The sequence below is a fragment of the Pristiophorus japonicus genome, chromosome 20 (genome assembly GCF_044704955.1).
Source record: "Pristiophorus japonicus isolate sPriJap1 chromosome 20, sPriJap1.hap1, whole genome shotgun sequence".
Taxonomy (NCBI): Eukaryota; Metazoa; Chordata; class Chondrichthyes; family Pristiophoridae; genus Pristiophorus; species Pristiophorus japonicus.
In genome coordinates this window covers 18,158,903-18,177,177 of record NC_091996.1, presented here as the reverse complement: position 1 = coordinate 18,177,177, position 18,275 = coordinate 18,158,903, and the positions used below count along the sequence as shown (strand labels likewise).

Genomic DNA, 18,275 nt, shown 5'->3' with positions numbered 1-18,275 from the left:
CAGAATGCCATGCCGGTGATGGCGTGCGTCAATAATTATTTTTATGGGGAGCAAGGATTTTAAATTGCGTGCATTGGGGAACAGGCAGTCAATGGAGGTTGTCCAGGGCAATGGTGTTAGGTGAGTGGGAATTGGTGCAGGACAGTATGTTGGTGTCAGTTTAGCACATGTTGGGAGTTCATGTAGGATGGAATGCATAAGGTCATTGGAAAAGTCCAGACTTAACAAATGCATGGATAAGTGTTTCTGTGAGAGGTGGGTGAGCTTGGGGGAGGTACTGAGGAGTAATAACACAGTGGTGGAATTAAGCGATCTTGATGGATAATGTATGGGTTTTGAACCCAGATCAGTGTCAAACAGAACACTGTGTACCACCTGGTTCAGCCTGGCTGGGCAGCTGAGGAAGGGGATGAAATTGACAAGGGAGTAGTCGTTTTGGTGGAGAGGAAAGATACAATGGCTTCAGTTGACACCATATTCAACTGGAGAAAATTCCAGCTTATCCAACGACTTGATGTCAGAGAAGCCTTGTGATGAGAGGTGGTCGCAGAATCCAGCGTGTGGGTAGAGAGGTAAAGCTGGGGGTCATCAGTGTTTGCGTGGAAACTGACCCCCACGCCTGCAGGTCCTGTCTGAGGGCCAGAATCAACAGGAGGGATTCAGGGATGCGATACTTTGGTAATGAATCAGGGATTAGAAGGCAAGCCATTGTTGATGTGATGAATACTTTGGGTCAGATATGAGTGGCAGGTCAACTCTACAGGAGACAGTTGCTGGAGTAGTTGACTGCTGAATGTGGTATATTCATAATATTTACTCTTCCACATTCAGTGACACCATCATGTTCTTAATTTGTTTTGAATGTTGTGACTGCACAGGGCTGATTTCAAGTTTTATCATGTTACAAATATTTTGTATCAATTTCATACCAAATCTGTAACTTACTATAGCACCAGTCATGTATGCTATAAACCTTCCAGAACACACATTTTTTTTTATTACACTTGTATGCTACCTCTCTTGCACAATGGTAAAAACAGTCAAAAATTAACTTGATTTTTATTCAATATTGTAAACAATAGCCTAAACTTGCCAGTGAGTTAAAGGGAGTAATTCAGTCTCTGGGTTTTGATGACCTTCATAAATCCATTGCAGTTTGACATTGGAACTGCTCGATTTAACTGTCTTATAAATAAAATGTAGGATAACACTATGGAGCAGGAAGAAAATGACAGGTTCAAGAGGGCAGCCCCAAAGAAAATGTGCTGGAGGTGATTGCAGTAAGCAAATAATATCTGGAGAACAATTTTAGAACAATTGATGGTTGCAATTTTAGTGGTAGAACGAGGTTCATTGCTTATATACTTTTTTTAAAAAGTGGTTTTCCAAATACTGAATGTTGGGAGGATATCAATTCTGATGCGGTCTGATATTATCCACATGTTCTACCAATTTGTTGCCCTTGTATTTAAAATGAAGAAAACAAACCTGTGATGGTGAATAATTGGTTCCCAGCAGCTGCATATAATATGCATAGAGATGTGCTTTATACAAGAGAAGTACCTGTTCTCTCTCCAGTCAATTTTGGAATGTCACTGCCGAAATGCATAGATGCATTTATTCTGAATGGGCTTTTGGTTCCTGTTTTGGAAGAGTACTGTGCGTTTTTTACGCTTTGCATCGGTACATAGAAAATAGGTGCAAGAGTAGGCCATAAAGCCCTTTGAGCCTGCACCACCATTCAATAAGATCATGGCTGATCATTCACCTCAGTACCCCTTTTCTGCTTTCTCTCCATACCCTTTGATCCCTTTAGCTGCAAGGGCCATATCTAACTCCCTTTTGAATATATCCAATGAACTGGCGGTAGGGAATTCCACAGGTTAACAACTCTGAGTGAAGAAGTTTCTCCTCATCTTGATCCTAAATGACTTATTCCTTATCCTTAGACTGTGTCCCCTGGTTCTGGACTTCCCCAACATCGGGAACATTCTTCCTGCATCTAACCTGTCCAGTCCCGTCAGAATTTGATATGTTTCTCAACCTTCTAAACTCCAGTGAATACAGGCCCAGTCGATCCAGTCTCTCCTAATAGGTCAGCCCTGCCATCCTGGGAATCAGTCTGATGAACGTTCGCTGCACTCCCTCAATAGCAAGAACATTATTCCTCAGATTAGGAGATCAAAACTGAACACAATATTCCAGGTGAGGCCTCACCAAGGCCCTGTACAACTGCAGTAAGACCTCCCTGCTCCTATACTCAAATCCCCCAGCTATGAAGGCCAACATGCCATTTGCCGCCTTCACCGCCTGCTGTACCTCCCCTTTTCCTAATCTGCCGCCATTCAGATAATCTGCCTTCGTGTTTTTTTTGTCCCCAAAGTGGATAACCTCACATTTATCCACATTATACTGCATCTGCCATGCATTTGTGCACTCACCTAACCTGTCCAAGTCACCCTGCAGCCTCTTAGGGTCCTCCTCACAACTCACACCGCCACCCAGCTTAGTGTCATCTGCAAACTTGGAGATATTACACTCAATTCCTTCATCTGAATCATTGATGTATATTGTAAATAGCTGGGGTCCCAGCACTGAGCCCTGCGGCACCCCACTGGTCACTGCCTGCCATTCTGAAAAGGACCCGTTTATCCCAACTCTCTGCTTCCTGTCTGCCAACCGGTTCTCTAAGTCAGTATATTACCCCCAATACCAGGTGCTTTAATTTTGCACACCAATCTCTTGTGTGGGACCTTGTCAAAAGCCTTTTGAAAGTCCAAATACACCACATCCACTGGTTCTCCCATGTCCACTCTACTAGTTACATCCTCAAAAAAAAATTCCAGATTTGTCAAGCATGATTTCTCTTTCATAAATCCATGCTGACTTGGACCAATCCTGTCACTGCTCTCCAAATGCGCTGCTATTTCATCTTTAATAATTGATTCCAGTATTTTCCCCACTACTAATGTCAGGCTAACCGGTCTAGAATTACCTGTTTTCTCTCCCTTTTTAAAAAAAATGGTGTTACATTAGCTACCCTCCAGTCCATAGGAACTGATCCAGAGTCGATAAACTGTTGGAAAATGATCACCAATGCATCCACTATTTCTAGGGCCACTTCCTTAAGTACTCTGGGATGCAGACTATCAGGCCCCAGGGATTTATCGGCCTTCAATCCCAATATCTTGTTTCTGTAGGCTGTATTGTATAATGTAGAGACCAAGAGTGCAAATGTACAGGACTAGCTCCCTATATATACTTAACTTGTAATCTTAACACAAAGGCAGATTTGCAGACTCGACAACGCTTGGGTCTACAATGCCATCTATCCCAGGAGCATCAGACTGATTAAATAATGGAGTTCAGTCACATAATGGATGTATTCCTGGAGGTTTAATCACATGTATTCCCACCTCCAAAGGCCAAACAACCGGTTTTCTCAGTTCCAATGGGCTCAATTTTCCCCAGTGCCATTTTTGGGGGTATTTGAAGAGTTACGCCCGTTTTTGTTGGGCCCGACTATGCCCCCCTCCAAAAGTTGAAGGTTTCCCCGTTTTAACTTGTGAATGTGGCCCGGCGCACATTGTCCTTGAGCTCTGTGGGTGGAGCCTAAGATGTGCGCCAAAAAGATCGGGTCGCCAGGGTAATGAGGGACACACTGCGGGCTGAGGCTGGAAAGTGAAACATATAAGACAATTCTGGCCAGTTCACAGCAACCTGCACAAGCACCTTGCACATTGCAGCTTACCAACATGAAAATATTCAAGTCTTTGTGCCAAAAGTCTATCCTGTAAACTGAATTGGAAAGGCCCCTACCCCCACCCCCTGCCAGTGGCCTACTCCTGTCCCCATGTTTTTGAGTGTTAAAAGAAAATGGGAAAAAAAACTTCTTTTAAATGTCCCTTTTGATTTCTCCTGGATTGTTCTCAGCAATGTCCAGGAGATTAATTTTCAATTCCTAGAGACTCCTGGGCAATCCTTCCAGGGGAAGTATATAAGAGCATCACTGATTCATTGATTGTTAAAGGTATTTACTGTGTACCATAGCTGTATTGTGCTACAATGCTGTTTATTTGCAGCCTGCTTACTCCTGTTTCGGTAAATCAGAACTTCTTACTGCAAAATACTTATTCCAGTGCACCAACTAAAGCTATTTCTGAACAAGATTTAACACTAAATCCTATTTATCACTGCCATATTCCATTCATCCTCAAACCATGGGCTGTCCTAATTCATTTATATGCAATCTTCAAATAAATTGAAGAATAAGCAATTGGAATAATCGAATATTTAGTATTTCACTGAGGGATTGTTCCTCGCCTTCACAGTTGAGTGAGGAATTCTATTAACCTAATGCTAAATTGCTTAAAAAAAAATGTTTATTCTACAGTTCTTTCTACCAATTTGCTCTTATCTTCTACTACATGCTCAGGAAAATTATACATTAACCAAATCACAATAAAACAATGTAGTGAAGCACAATATTCATCAATTTAAATATATATCAGTCAATTTTACGTGGTGTTGCACATGGAATTGAGACCAAGTGTGTTTGTCGGGTAAAGTGTGGCTAGAGGGCTAGGGTGCAGATTTAATTCAGTCCCCATTTTTAAAGTCAAACATTCTGTCCTTATTTTTATATTTCCGTTATTATAAATTCCTATGACCACATTTATGATAGAAATTGCCTATGTCATTTGTCTCCCGATAACTCTGAAAATTAAGACTTTATAATGGAAAAGGTAGCACGTGCGTGCAGATGTAAGATCTTTTTATATTGCCGAATATCGAAATTTTAGCTATATTAAAGTTTGTTGAAAAGAAATTTGATCAGTTGAAGGAGAGAAAGAAGTGACCCGAAGAACCAAATGGGAAGGAAAAAGGGGGATAAAATCCTTTGCCTACCTGTTTTTTTTTTCCAGTTCCTTTTCCTATTTGATCTTTCCTATTTTCCTTTTTTCGCCCTTCCCTCATCTGCCTGCCACAAGAACTGTGCTCCCTGAATAATTGGGTCTCCACCTCTCGACCTCTCTTTCCTATTTTTTAAGATGCTCCTTAAAACCTACCTCTCTAACCCAAGCTTTTGGTCATCAGCCTTAATTTCTTCTTTTGTGGCTCGGTGTCAAATTTATCTGTTTTGTCTTGTAACACTGCTGTGAAGTGTCTTGGGACGTTTTACTACGTTAAAGGCGCTATATAAATGCAAGTTGTTGTTATTTTCTTTCAAAGCAGGCCGTAGCACGAATTGAGGGCCTGTTTAATACCCAATGCCATGACTGTTTTGCCTATTGTTTGAGACTTGCAGTGCCATGAAGGATATATTTTGAAAAACCAGGAGGTGATTTTGGAGAAAGAACTCTCATTCAAATGGTGCCGTAGCAAATGTTCTAAAGCACTTCGCTTTGTGGAGTGCAATAACTCTTATACTGTATAGTTGTGTTATGACTTTGAAGAGGAAAATGAAAATCTTTTTGTCCCTTGCTTTATTAAAGATTAATTGAACAGAATAACGACCAAACCCGTCTTGTTTCAGAAATAGATACATGTAGTACGTAATTCCTTTGAGTCGACAAAAATAAGTGTGGCTCTCTACCAGGAAACTTATAGACTTCTCCAAATTTAGAGAGTCTTGGGGAATCCCAGTTTCTGTCCCATGGCCTGTTTGAAAGTATTTCCAGAAAGTGTATATAATTGCAGATTTGTCTCAAGTTACAGCTCGTAAAAAAAGTTGGCGATGAGGAATGCCATTAAATATGAGCAATCTGCTCTGTTAGTATATTGTAAACTTTTGTGAATATTGTTTGAATCAAATTGGTTGGGCTACTCTGGTCAGGCTGCTGCTGGGTTTGTGGCTTGTTGATGTGGGTGTTGACCATTTTCTACAAGTGCAAAACTTCTAATATAATTGCTGTATCACACACTATCTGAAATATTGGATTTTGATCTGCTAACATTAATGTTCATAGACATTAGAATCCCCCTTTCCCTCTTGAACCCAGTCCCTACTCCCAAGCGAAGCCATCAGCAAATGGATCCCCTTGTTTGCAAATGTTTCATACGGAGTTCACAAGAATAATAGACCCTTGTGGGGGTGGGAAGGGGATTCTTCATTTCCTTCTCTATTCCCCATTCACTTTTGAAACATCTACTTAAATGGCATCTAAGTTGGAATAACTAAAGCCTTCTGTATTTTGCAAACTGTTGAGATTTTTGAGCATATTCTGCTAACCATAGACATTGCCACATGTGATTCATTAAGAATGTACTTTGCAAGTGTTTGGGATGTTCATGTTGCACTGATTCCATACTCCTATAATTCAGTGTACTTGAGTACATCAATTGAAAATTTAAATGGTCTATCCTTCCTTGTGTTGGTAAGAGGAAATCGAATGAATCTAACTGTTTTTGCATCTTCAATACATCATTTTTGGATATGTGTATAATCACTAAACATTCATTGCTGAGGATTAGCTACATGTCTTCAAGCAATTTTGCTACAGAAGAAGGAAGCTTGTGTTTTTCTTGCACATTTCTAAAGTCCATATCCTGCCAATTCCTATATTTATCGTTATGCTGCGCTCTAATCCACTATTAATATGTTCAGGCGCTGAGAGGAATTGCACACTTTTGAGTGAATTTGATGCATTACTTAATGTCTGCAGCTACATGTTACTAATTGATTGTAATTCATTTGGGGAACAAACTGACTACTGCAACAGTGTATTGCATGGTATTTAGAATGATAGAATCTCGTAGCATAGAAGGAGACTATTCGGTTTATCGTACCTGTGCCGGCTTAGTTAGTCCCACTCCCCTGCTCTTTCCCTATAGCACCGCAAGCTAGCTTGGGTTCGTCAGATTTCAAACCTTTCTGTTACCATGCTCCATGAACACTGAATTGGAGAGGTCGGATCAGGTTCATCTAAAATCTTTATAAAATTGTGAATGCAGTGCTCTGTCCATGATCAGTTTTCCAGTTGCTACCAGTGTAATGGACTGAGAAAAGAGGCAGATGGTTATCAGTTGAACAGTCTTCAAATGTTATCAGTGCTGGTCTCTGATATTTATTGATGCATTTTATTAAATTGAGGTTCCTTTTATTCTTGTGTGTATATTTTCTGAGAGTTTTTCACTTGAACGTCTGTATTCCAGGGGGAGGATGGCCCAGAGGTGCGAGGAGGCTCTATAGATATTCTCATAGTGCATGCAACTGAAACAGATCGTAAAGGTAAGAGCTTCTCACAAATACACACTATTGCAGTGACTTCCAACGGCTGGAGTTCATTTTAGTATCTTGGTCTATTTGCCTTGTGCAGGAATCGGAATTAAATAATTTGTGCTCTTCAAGTTGGAATGTTGTAACATTTTACATTTTGGACATTGAAGTGCTCCATTTTGAGCGCAAATTAGTTGAAGTATTTAATTGCCTATTTTAATAAATTAATTCCCTTTTAATTTGCATGAAATTCTCTGATGAGAGCTAGAGTTAGGCTGCTTAAGGTCGCAAGTATTTTTCATTGTCCTTGCTTCCTGTTGTGTACTTGTGCTATGTTTACTCAAGTTATTCGTTGCAGACTTTGCGACGTAACTTTAGTTTTAGGTCCGCAATGCAGCTGTGGTACTGGTGGATAAAGTCAGGGTTTGATTATTGGAGCAGTGACTGTAAACCAGGCAAAGCAGGTCAAAACAGATTTTATAAAGTTCGCCGCATACTGTTCTTTGGTTAAAGGCGCATGCTTTGTGTGTGCTTTTAAATCAGTTCTAACATTGAGGACCACTGTAGACAACATATGAGGTTCTTCAATATGCTAGACAGTTGGTTTTACTCATAATTCCACTTGCCTGTCTGATTTGTCCTCTAGATCTGGTCCTTTACTGTGAGGCATTCCTGACTACCTACCGGACATTCATTCCACCTGAGGAGATCATCAAGAAGCTGCACTATCGATATCCTTTAGTGATTTAGCAGGTTTGCCAGCTATAGTTTGGCACTAAAGGACTGATCAATATAACACAGTTGTGATGTGCACTTAAAAACGATGTTAGTGCGGAGAAAGCCTGTGTGCAACCTTGTAGCTCGAATTGTATTTGTTGATTTCTGTTCCCCTGCAACCTCCCCCAATCTTTTCAAGAGCTCTTGTATAACCCCCGGGCTCCTTGGATTGGCAAGGCCTTTTCAACCATCGGGCTGTTCCATCCTCGGGCAACAGAGGCAGTCACTGCAGTGACAAGCAGCCGCATCATTACCCTGAATTTTCCAGATTGCTAGCCTTTTTTCTTTCAATGTGACTAATGATTTGGAGTGCTGGGCAATTCTGTGACTTCAATTCCTGTTCACAGAATATTGTGAACTGATGCGGAGAGGTTGTTTCCTCTGGCTGGAGTGTCTAGAACCAGGGGGCACAGTCTCAGGATAAGGGGTAGGTCATTTAAGATGGAGATGAGTTTGAATTTCTTCAGAGGGTTGTGAATCTTTTGAATTCTCTGCCCCAAAGGGCTGAGTCTGAATATATTCAAGTCTGAGATAGATAGATTTTTGGAGTCTAGGGGAATGAAGAAATGAGGAGATCAGGCGGGAAAGTGGGGTTGAGGTCGATGATCAGCCATGATATTGAATGCAGACTCGGGGGGCCGTATGGCCTACTCCTCCTATTTCTTATGTTCTTATGAACACACATTTCGATGGCTGTACCGCCAGGTGGCTAATTTTGTCCATTTTTCAAAGACTTGTAGATAAAAAAAAATTTTAAGCACGAGGGAGAGGTTGAGGTTTGTGTTAAAGAGGAAAGAAATTTGCAAGGCAACCTCGTGGATCTGGTGGTGGAGTTTGAATCCTAACATAAAGAATGGTTCAATTAGCCTAACCCTCATTGTGAGTTTATAGCTCATCCACTAGATGCAGGGCCACGTGATGTCGGAGCTGAGGCAGCACAGTCATGACCATCTCTTCACTGTGGGTCTACATGCTCTTTGTAAAGTAGTGAGAGAAGTGCTGTAAAAGAATCTGGGCCACAAATTTTTATTTATACAACTGCTAACATTATCAATAGTTTATTTTTCCTTAACTAATGACTACTTATGAGAAGTTTTGCCATTGTCCAGACACTTTCAAAAAACGGGTGAGCAAGAATACGTTCTTCGTGCTGGTGCGAGTGGTGGATGAACTGTGGTGAGTAATATCGACATCACTACATCCAAAGGCTGCAGGCGATTTCTATTCCCCTGCAGTATCGCATGCTCCCATGTGTTTTAATAACAGACCAAGATAAGTTTTATTTAAAATGGGGGACCAAAAGTACTTTTTTCTTAATAGACTTGTTCCAACAATAATTAATTATGAATAATGTTTTGCATCAGAGTAACAATAAAAGGTCTGCCATTGCACTAAATTTCCTCCATACCAAAAATTCATGACTCTCGGTAGAAAATACCACTTGATGCATCACCTCTAAATAACATACACACTTAATTGTCCCCCGACCCCAACAAAATTATTCAGCTTCCATTTGAATTTGTGACACTATCCACTGTAACTGTCTCCCTACGCAACCTGTGTTACACGTTCATCACCCTTCAGCACAAAAATCTAGGCTGACACTCCAGTGCAGTACTGAGGGAGATGAGACGTTAAACCGAGGCCCTGTGTACTCAGCTGGATGCAAAAGACCCCATGGCACTATTTCGAAGAAGTGCAGGGGAGTTATCCCGGTGTCCTAGCCGATATTTATCCCTCAATCAACATCACTTTTTAAAAAAAAAACAGATTATCTTGTCACAGTCACATTGTTGTTTGTGGGAGTTTGCTGTGCGCCAATTGACTGCCGCATTTCCTACATTCCAACAGAGACTACACTTTAAAAAGTACTTCATTGGCTGTAACGCGTATTGGGATGTCCGGTGGTTGTGCAAGGTGCTATATAAATGCAAGTCTTTTCTTTCTGTGTGAAGCAGTTGAATCTGAAGTGTTTGTTCACCTCCCTCTTCTGAGCTTGCTTCTGTACCTTTTTGTCCGTTTACGGTTATGTCAACACAATTTTTTTTTTTTTTATTGTGTGGCAATGCTGGCAAGGCTGCCTTTGTTACCTATCCCTAGCTTCCCTGAGAAGGTGCTGAAGGTGGGCCGCCTTCAACTGCTGCAGTGCTTGAGGTCTTGTTATTCCCACGATGGTGTTAAGTAGGGAATTGCAGGATTTTGACCCAGTAGTGATGAAGGTTAACTATGCCCAAGTCTCAGGATATTGTGTGACCTGAAGGGGAATGGGAATGTGATGGTGTTTCCATGAATTTGTTCGGCTTCACTGTATCTACACTGTGGTAAAGGTGGCTCAGGATAGATCATCTTAACCTCTTCGAACCCTGAAAAGTTTATTAGCATTCTGTTCATAGCCGATTTGGCGATCTATTTAATCACCCTTCTCTGGTCCATTTTTAATATAAAGTAGGATATCCGCACTATTACAATGCCCAGAATTTAACACACTACTTTCAGATGAGACTAAACCAATACTCTAAGCAAGCTCTGTATTGCTCTGCGCACTAGAGATCCATCTATCTGGCTGTATACACCCTGCGATGTTTGCTTTCCACCATCATTGCTGTTGTATAGTGTACTGATGGTTTTAATGTACTCTGTCCACCATTGCCCCCAAATCCCTTGTGCCCTGCAGTTCTCCATTTCATTTTATATTCCCAAGTCTCAGTGCCTTGCATTTGTCACTTGTCAGGCTAATCGATCCAGACAATTTTGTATTTGGTCCACTTGCTCCATGCTATTTGTAGCTTTGAAAAAAAGATTAATTTTTACTGTGAAAGTTCATTTTAATTATACGGAAATGAAGGCAGTTGAGCTTTGATATGAGGAAGCTCTTCTGATATCAGAGGAACTAGAATCACCTCAATGTGTGTTATGACACAGTCCCTTCACTCTAGTGGGATTTTAAAATATACAGAGTAGCAATGAATGAGTACTGTGACATCTAAATTGGTGCCAAATGATGAGCAGCATCAATTAGTTTTTTCACAAGCTCCACCACTCAAACTCGCTGGTTACACACCCTGGGAGCAGACTGCTGCCTTCTCTTGGCAGAGAGGTCGGTATGTGCCTAATAAACCTTACACAAATGAACAACATGCTTCAGAGGTGGCAACAGTAATGTCCCTTGGACCTCCAGTGTGCTTTTTCACAAAGCAGTACGATGAAAGTCCCCCCCCAAATATTCCAAAGTGTGCAGCCTTTCAGACTTGACAGTTAATGTCACCAGCTCCACTTGCAACTTTTGCATTGATGGATTAAATGTATTGAGTGCAGTTTTATTGGTGTTTTGTATGAATTACGTAGAAGCCGTTAAACATGCCTCCAGCATCTGTGGTGGTTCCTAATGTAATACCTTGGGCCATATTGATTAGCACAGAGCAGGATCCTGTTGCTGAGTGAATAATTTTAACCTTTCTGTATACTGAAGGACATTTCCAGTTTCAAAGCATGCATACTTTATAGAATACGCTTACGAAAAAGTGTAATTTGTAGAACGTGTAGAGCCTGGTTCAGGGAGTGATTTTGCATGAATACTTTTATGGGTGAGGAAGAATTTATGTAGTACTTTGCTTCAGGAAATTAAGTGGGGGGGAAAATATGCTAAATGTTGTTGTACATAGGATGTGGGAAGAATGAGTTGATTTTTTTTTTGTTTCTTGTGTACTTTGGTCATTTAATTTCACCAGTGGTTCAGTAAACCCATTCTATCCATGATGAGTTACGATGGACAATAGGAAACTATAATAGCTAATAGAATGTGTCAAATTTTCCTCCCCCAATTAAAAAATATCTTTCCTCTTTTTAGGTCCCTTTGCCCTTTTCACTAATCCCTAACACAGGTTAGCAGCTAATAGCAATTCTGACTTGAAGGATTTTCCTCATTTTCAATATAAAAATTGAAACCTCTCTTTTACCACTAGTGCAGAGGATTTGAGGGGTGAGGATAGGAGCAGGAAGTAGCTATAATGAGATCTGTTATTCCAATCCCATTCTAGGTTGCCCTTTTAGGTTTATCAAAGTGATGGAGATGTTTTCTGTTTAAGAAAGACTTGCATTTATATAGCACCTTTCATAACTTCAGGATGTCCCAAAGTGCTTTACAGCCAATGAAGTACTTTTGAAATGTAGTGACTGTTGTAATGTAGGACATGCTTGACAGTTATGTGGGAGAAAAGATGCAAAACTAGTTCAGCGAATGGTGAGCGAATCGAGCATAAACCTCCTCACGAATGCCTTAGCATTTGTGTTTGTGGCATTAGATGACCGTGACCCTCTCGATTTAATAGCTATGTTAAGGGAGCTCATATAATGAATAGCAACTAGTGATTTACATTGCACATTGTAAATTTGGTATGCCAATATCTAATGTGGAAATATCCCTGCGATCTTTTTAATATTTGTACTTTCCCATTTAATTTTCCTGTACATTTCCAACAGTGCTGAAACATGGCAAATATTCAAAATGTCCTGAACGACAATATGAATGTTATCCTATTGAGCTGCTGCTGTTTATATGTTGTATTGATGATTGCCCTGTGACCAATTCCCTTTTGCTGTGTCCTTTTCCAGTCTGGTGGAACTATCGGACGACATCCTAAAGTTGCTAATGGAACTCGTGTTCCGTCTAGTGTGCAGCGGTGAGCTGAGCCTGGCCCGGGTTCTACGCAAGAATATTCTGGATAAAGTAGATCAGAAGAAAACTGTGAAATACGCGAGTTTGATGAAGCCATTGGCAGCGCGAGGGGTAGCAGCAAGGTTGGAGTTGTGTGCATACTTTAAAAAAAAATGCTGAGAGTTTCATGGGTTATACTGAAGAGAGTTGTAAATGTGTCGATATTGAGAGCAGAAATGAATCCAGTACCTGCGCCTGTGAAGCAAGCAGTATAAAATAGTGTACACAGGAATGTGGGGAGACTGGTGGGGGGGGGGGTGGAATTGCGGTCAGAGGCTTCCTTCGGACAAACGCCTCCAACCTGAAAAAAATTTATGAAAATACCTGGCGGTCCTGGAGGAATGTCGGAGGCCTTCATTCAGTGTGCAGTGTACGGGAACCTGTTCTCAAGATACGTAAACATATCCCAGAATCACATGGGCCTGGACCACCAACCCCTATCTAATATTCTCATTGATAATGAGAGCTGTTTGTACGGACACCCCCATTACTATCCATGAGAATAACCCCCTAAAACAAGAAACAAAACGCAATAAATAAGATAAAAAGCACCTCGCATAGTAAAAATTAATTGAAATTAAATGTTTTAGAAAAAAAATTATTTGGGGATTTTTAAAAAATGTGTTTCAATTGGGTTAAAAATAACCTTGCCTTAATGGACAGGGTTTTTAAATATAAAAATGAATGATTAAATTATATTTTTCTATGTTTTAAAACACTCTACGCTGATGAAAGTAGGCTACACGCCCGCTTTTACCAGTCGTAAGAGTCTGAAGGGCATTCGCCGGGCATTCAATGGGCAAATAACCCAATCTCTGCCCTGCGGGATGTCCTTCCCGCGGGGATGCGTTCGATCTGTCAGAAGAAATTGTGACAGATCGCAAAAGCCGGTACTCGGCGCATGTGCATCGCGCCCCGAGAACGGGCGTTTGCGAGGTCCCGCCGGGCGCGCGCGCACTTCGTACAGACCCCGCGAGGCCGCATTTTTCAGCCCAATCTGTTTGAAAGGCATTCCAAAAAAAAAAGCTGCCAATAAATGAGGTTACAGACCACCTTGAAGCTTATTTGTAAGTTACTGGATTAGCTCATTAGGCAAAACTTAAATAACCTGATGGAAATGGGATATCCCAGAAAAAAAAATTGTTGTCGGGTGAGCGAGCGAGAGAATACCGTTGAATGAAAACGGAATCTATTCTGTCCCGAAGACTTCCTGTAACCTTCGGGTTAATGCCTTTTTTCCCCCCCCCCCGTAGGCCTGGAACCCTTCATGACTTTCACAGCCATGAGATTGCTGAGCAGTTGACCCTGTTGGATGCTGAGCTGTTCTACAAGATCGAGGTAATGATCTGATGGGGAATATTTTGGATGGGTCTGTGTTCTGTGACCAGTCTAACAGATGAGTACATTTTCATGGATTGCATTGATGTGAGATTAGCTGTCAAGTGAAACACACCACTGTTTTGTTTATCTGAACTGCTGAAGAGACAGCAAGCCTGTTTGAGATAATTGGAAGTCAAAGGGTTCAATTGAGTAGAAGAATAAGATTAGATCAGCAGAAGTGAGCCATAATAGACACCTTCATGATCAGACAACTGGGAAACAAGCTGAGGTTTCTGCTATTAACTAGTGAAGATAATTGATACTATGCTGTGGTCTTGGTTTGTAGAGCGAGGGTATAATGTTGAATGCAGGACTGTCTGAACATTTCCAGTGGGAAACTCCCACAAATGAAATTTAGGACAACTTCTTGTCCCCTTCTTTCCTTCCTCCAAATCTGTTAACATCGGTGCTGTAAAAAATAAAGATTTCATTGGTGGTTCCTTTGTGCCTCAATTTTGGGAACCAAGGGTACATCGGGGTCCTGATCTAATTAATCTGTTGCCAGTCTAGCAAATCTTTTGACTTTGCCTTCATTTCACTTTTTTGTCGCTTCTCTTAATGACAGATCCCTGAGGTTTTACTCTGGGCCAAAGAACAGAATGAAGAGAAGAGTCCAAACCTAACACAGTTTACAGAGCACTTCAACAACATGTCCTATTGGTGAGGATCAGGCAATATTTCTCAGTTCTTTACGCCTGTGACCAGTCGGAACCAAAATAGTCGAGGTGGGAAGAAACAAGTTCCGTGGGGTGAGAACAGGCTGAAATGATGGGTCGACCAGGACAGTCTTGTTTGTGGCTCATGGGATGGAAGTAGATGCAGGCTTTGGAGAGGATGACGACTATGGGAGGCCGTATTGGGGGGGGGGGGGGGAGATATTCAGAAGAGGTGAGGTCAGTGACGGTCTGGGAAACGATGGCTTGAAGTTCGGTGGTGGGGTTGTGGTCCAGGGGAGGTAGGAGGAGGGTCAGAGAGTTTGACGTCATTACCCCTCTGCAACTGCAGGATGTAGTGTATGCATATCTAAACACGGGAATCCTGAAGTAATCAATCATTCACTGCCCTGACATGGGCTGCACTGTTGACCCACTGCCCCTTTCCCCAAATAACCGGCAGTTAGTGAAACTGACAAAAACATAGGCTTTAACACGCTAATATCGCTGTTAAATACTCCATTAAATATTAAACCTTGTTGGAATAGGTGTAACTGGGGTTTTAACAGCATATTGGCTGATAAACAAATGTTCTGGTCCTGAAAAACTCATTTTTATATTTGTGGAGTTTCAAGTTTCTCCATTATGATAAAATAATTGAAAGTCTGTTCGATATTTCAGCTTTTACCTTATCCCCATGTGAAAGTCCCAATGTTTATTTCGCTCTAACATTTTTTTAAAGTCTGGATAAAAGCAGCTTCTCGTTTCCTGTCTGAGAGAATTCTTCAATGTGATTAGCTGCTGAGACAGCTTGTTGATATCATTGCAGCTCTTTGCTGAGAATCCCCATGTCAGAGCATGCAATCAACTGAATGTTGAAAAAGGCAAATTTCTCGCCACAGATCGGGCAGCTTTCTCCGGGACCAACGACACATGCCTTTGCTTCGCCGCTGACCACAAATTACGGGCCAGTTGATGTATTTTCATTTGTTAAATCCGATTGGTCTCTTTCAGGGTACGGTCAATAATTATTCAACAGGAGAAAGCTCAAGATCGAGAACGGCTGCTCCTAAAGTTCATCAAAATTATGAAGGTTTGTAAACTGGTTAGAGGGTTTAACCTACATTCACTGTCAAGATTATTAATACTGAGTTGCAGGACTTTTTAATAAACATATACGACTTAAAGTGCATATATTGGAATATTGTGTAATTTGGGTGGTGATATGTTGCTGTTCACGAACTAATCTAAAACATAGTGCAATTTTATGCCAGTGAAATATGTGTTTGTAGGAGGGACTGCGTATTTTATATGCATGTTGATGCAAATTTCCAGCCAGATAGAGAGCGTGGTTCAAATCAGACTGGATACCTCCAGCACTGAGAGGGAGGAAAATCTATGCTTTACAGAAATATCCATTTAGCTGTGTAACTTTGAAATCCTTGCAACATGTGCTGAAATTAAAACATTTTTTTCCCCTTTTTTAGCACTTGCGCAAACTGAATAATTTTAATTCATACCTGGCTATATTGTCTGCATTAGACTCGGCGCCCATCCGTAGGTTGGAATGGCAGAAGCAAACTTCAGAGGTAAGGCCCTTCCTGTTCCTTCAGGCTATATGGTGCTTGATTCAATTTCGCAAATGAGTATGTGACAAAATGTCCAGGCTTCAATCCATGCAATGACAGAAGATTATCCGTAAACTTGAGAAAAATGCCTTCAGGGCAACAGTTAACTATATTTAGGTTTATGCTGTCATCCCAATTTTATGTGGCTGCTACAGCAGCATGTCTGTATGGCATTTCATGAATGCATACTTTCATTTATATTTAAATCAAGAAACTAGATTGTTTTTTTAAAAGGGAACCCTTCGGAAATGAATTGATTCAAAAATTTACCAATTGCAGCGTCTCACTGGATGGCTGATAATGGAAATGTTAGATTGATGAAATGAGGAATGTTTTTTATCCCAAAGTTGAGGTTGATGCACATGATCAGGGTATGGTAAAGGCACTTGACTTGTGTCCATCCATTATACATATCGGCTGAGAGTGGTTGATATTGTCACTGATTGATTACAAAGAGGGGGGAAAATGTTCTGCTGTTCAGCACTGCCATCGTTCAACTTGAGGAACACCGAATTCCCTGGGCGATAAATTGAACCATTGCAGATTACACCAGCAAGAATTAAACCTAACCTTGGAGCAGCCAGAGCTCTGGAATAGCAAGAGAATTTTCAGTAAATGCAGTGTGCTGATTAAAAGGGTTACTCCTAAACGCTGACTTAGTTAGCCACAAATATAACTACAGGGTTACATCTGCTTCATTTGTCACAGTTGGATGCAGCTTAAAATACATGCAAATTACACAGTAATCTTTTTCAGCTCTTGAGTTTAGTTGTCTTTACTTAAGTGTGCCTAACACCCTGTCTCAATCTCATTCACGTGCCACTTCACCACCAACATAAACTGCTCTTTTGAAGTTGGGAAGCAGCCATGAATTTTGAAAATCATGACTAAAAGTCAAGTGTGGGACATGCACAGCAGGTCATTCTGAATTTGAAAGAACAGTTACCAATTCTGGTGGGAATTCCTGTGATATTTCTTGATTTTTAAATGAGTCACTGAAAAATTGTAAAAATTCCTCAAAACTCATACCCAAAGAATTCAGTTTTACCGGATCACAACTCCCAAGTTTCCACTTTGCTGTCTTGCAACAGGCAGCATGGATTAAATTTTTTTAAATATATAAATACGTCAAATATTTTTTTCTGGGCTATTGCCAGGTGTAAAAATGTGATCCTTGAGATGTGAAGAGAAGTCTGCAGCTGTGGGTAATCCTTGGAATTCACACATCTCACCAACTTTTAAATCATCTTTTTTAATAAGACTTGCTTGTTTAGTTTTTAATTATGCTTTTATGTGGGTTCAAAGTCACATTAAAACCACTTCCACTTGGGCCAGAATAGCTCCAACTGCCCACTCCAGTCAGCTCAGTCAACTAGCTTTGAGACTGAATTCAATTGAACTTGGAGAGAGAGAGGAGGCAAATGAGAAGGTAAATGAAAAAGACAATGAAACAGTGACTGGAAAGAATACACTTTGAAAGATTGGTAGCAAGTTCAAGACTAAGGAAAAGGACTGAAGATATTTGTAGCAGAATAGATACATTCAACATGATAAGTTTCAATAAGAACATAAGTAATAGGAGCAGGAGTAGGCTACATGGCCCCTCGAGCCTGCTCTGCCATTCAATAAGAACATGGCTGATCTGATCATGGACTTCGCTCCACTTCCCCGCCCGCTCCCCATAACCACTTATCCCCTTACCATTTAAGAAACCGTCTATTTCTGTCTTAAATTTATTCAATGTCCCAACTTCCACAGCTCTCTGAGGCAGCGAATTCCACAGATTTACAACCCTCTGAGAGAAGAAATTCCTCCTCATCTCTCTTAAATGGGCGGCCCCTTATTTAGATAATGTTCTCTAGTTCTAGTCTCCCCAGTGGAAACATCCTCTCTGCATCCACCTT

The 18,275-nt window shown here is 40.9% G+C and overlaps 1 protein-coding gene across 10 annotated transcripts in view; it reads left to right on the top strand.

The window, feature by feature from the left end:
- Positions 1-18,275, top strand: part of rapgef1b (Rap guanine nucleotide exchange factor (GEF) 1b) — a 203,660-nt gene that overhangs the window by 170,517 nt on the left and 14,868 nt on the right. For all 10 annotated transcript variants that reach the window (XR_011588156.1, XM_070863848.1, XM_070863841.1 and 7 more), the window contains 8 exons: positions 7,156-7,231; positions 7,866-7,950; positions 9,080-9,172; positions 12,608-12,793; positions 13,964-14,048; positions 14,656-14,750; positions 15,758-15,836; positions 16,231-16,332. Coding sequence is in view for 9 of the 10 variants with exons in the window: in XM_070863848.1 (XP_070719949.1) it covers positions 7,156-7,231; positions 7,866-7,950; positions 9,080-9,172; positions 12,608-12,793; positions 13,964-14,048; positions 14,656-14,750; positions 15,758-15,836; positions 16,231-16,332 (801 nt within the window). In the remaining variant the exon portion in view is untranslated. The remainder of the gene's footprint in view (positions 1-7,155; positions 7,232-7,865; positions 7,951-9,079; positions 9,173-12,607; positions 12,794-13,963; positions 14,049-14,655; positions 14,751-15,757; positions 15,837-16,230; positions 16,333-18,275) is intronic.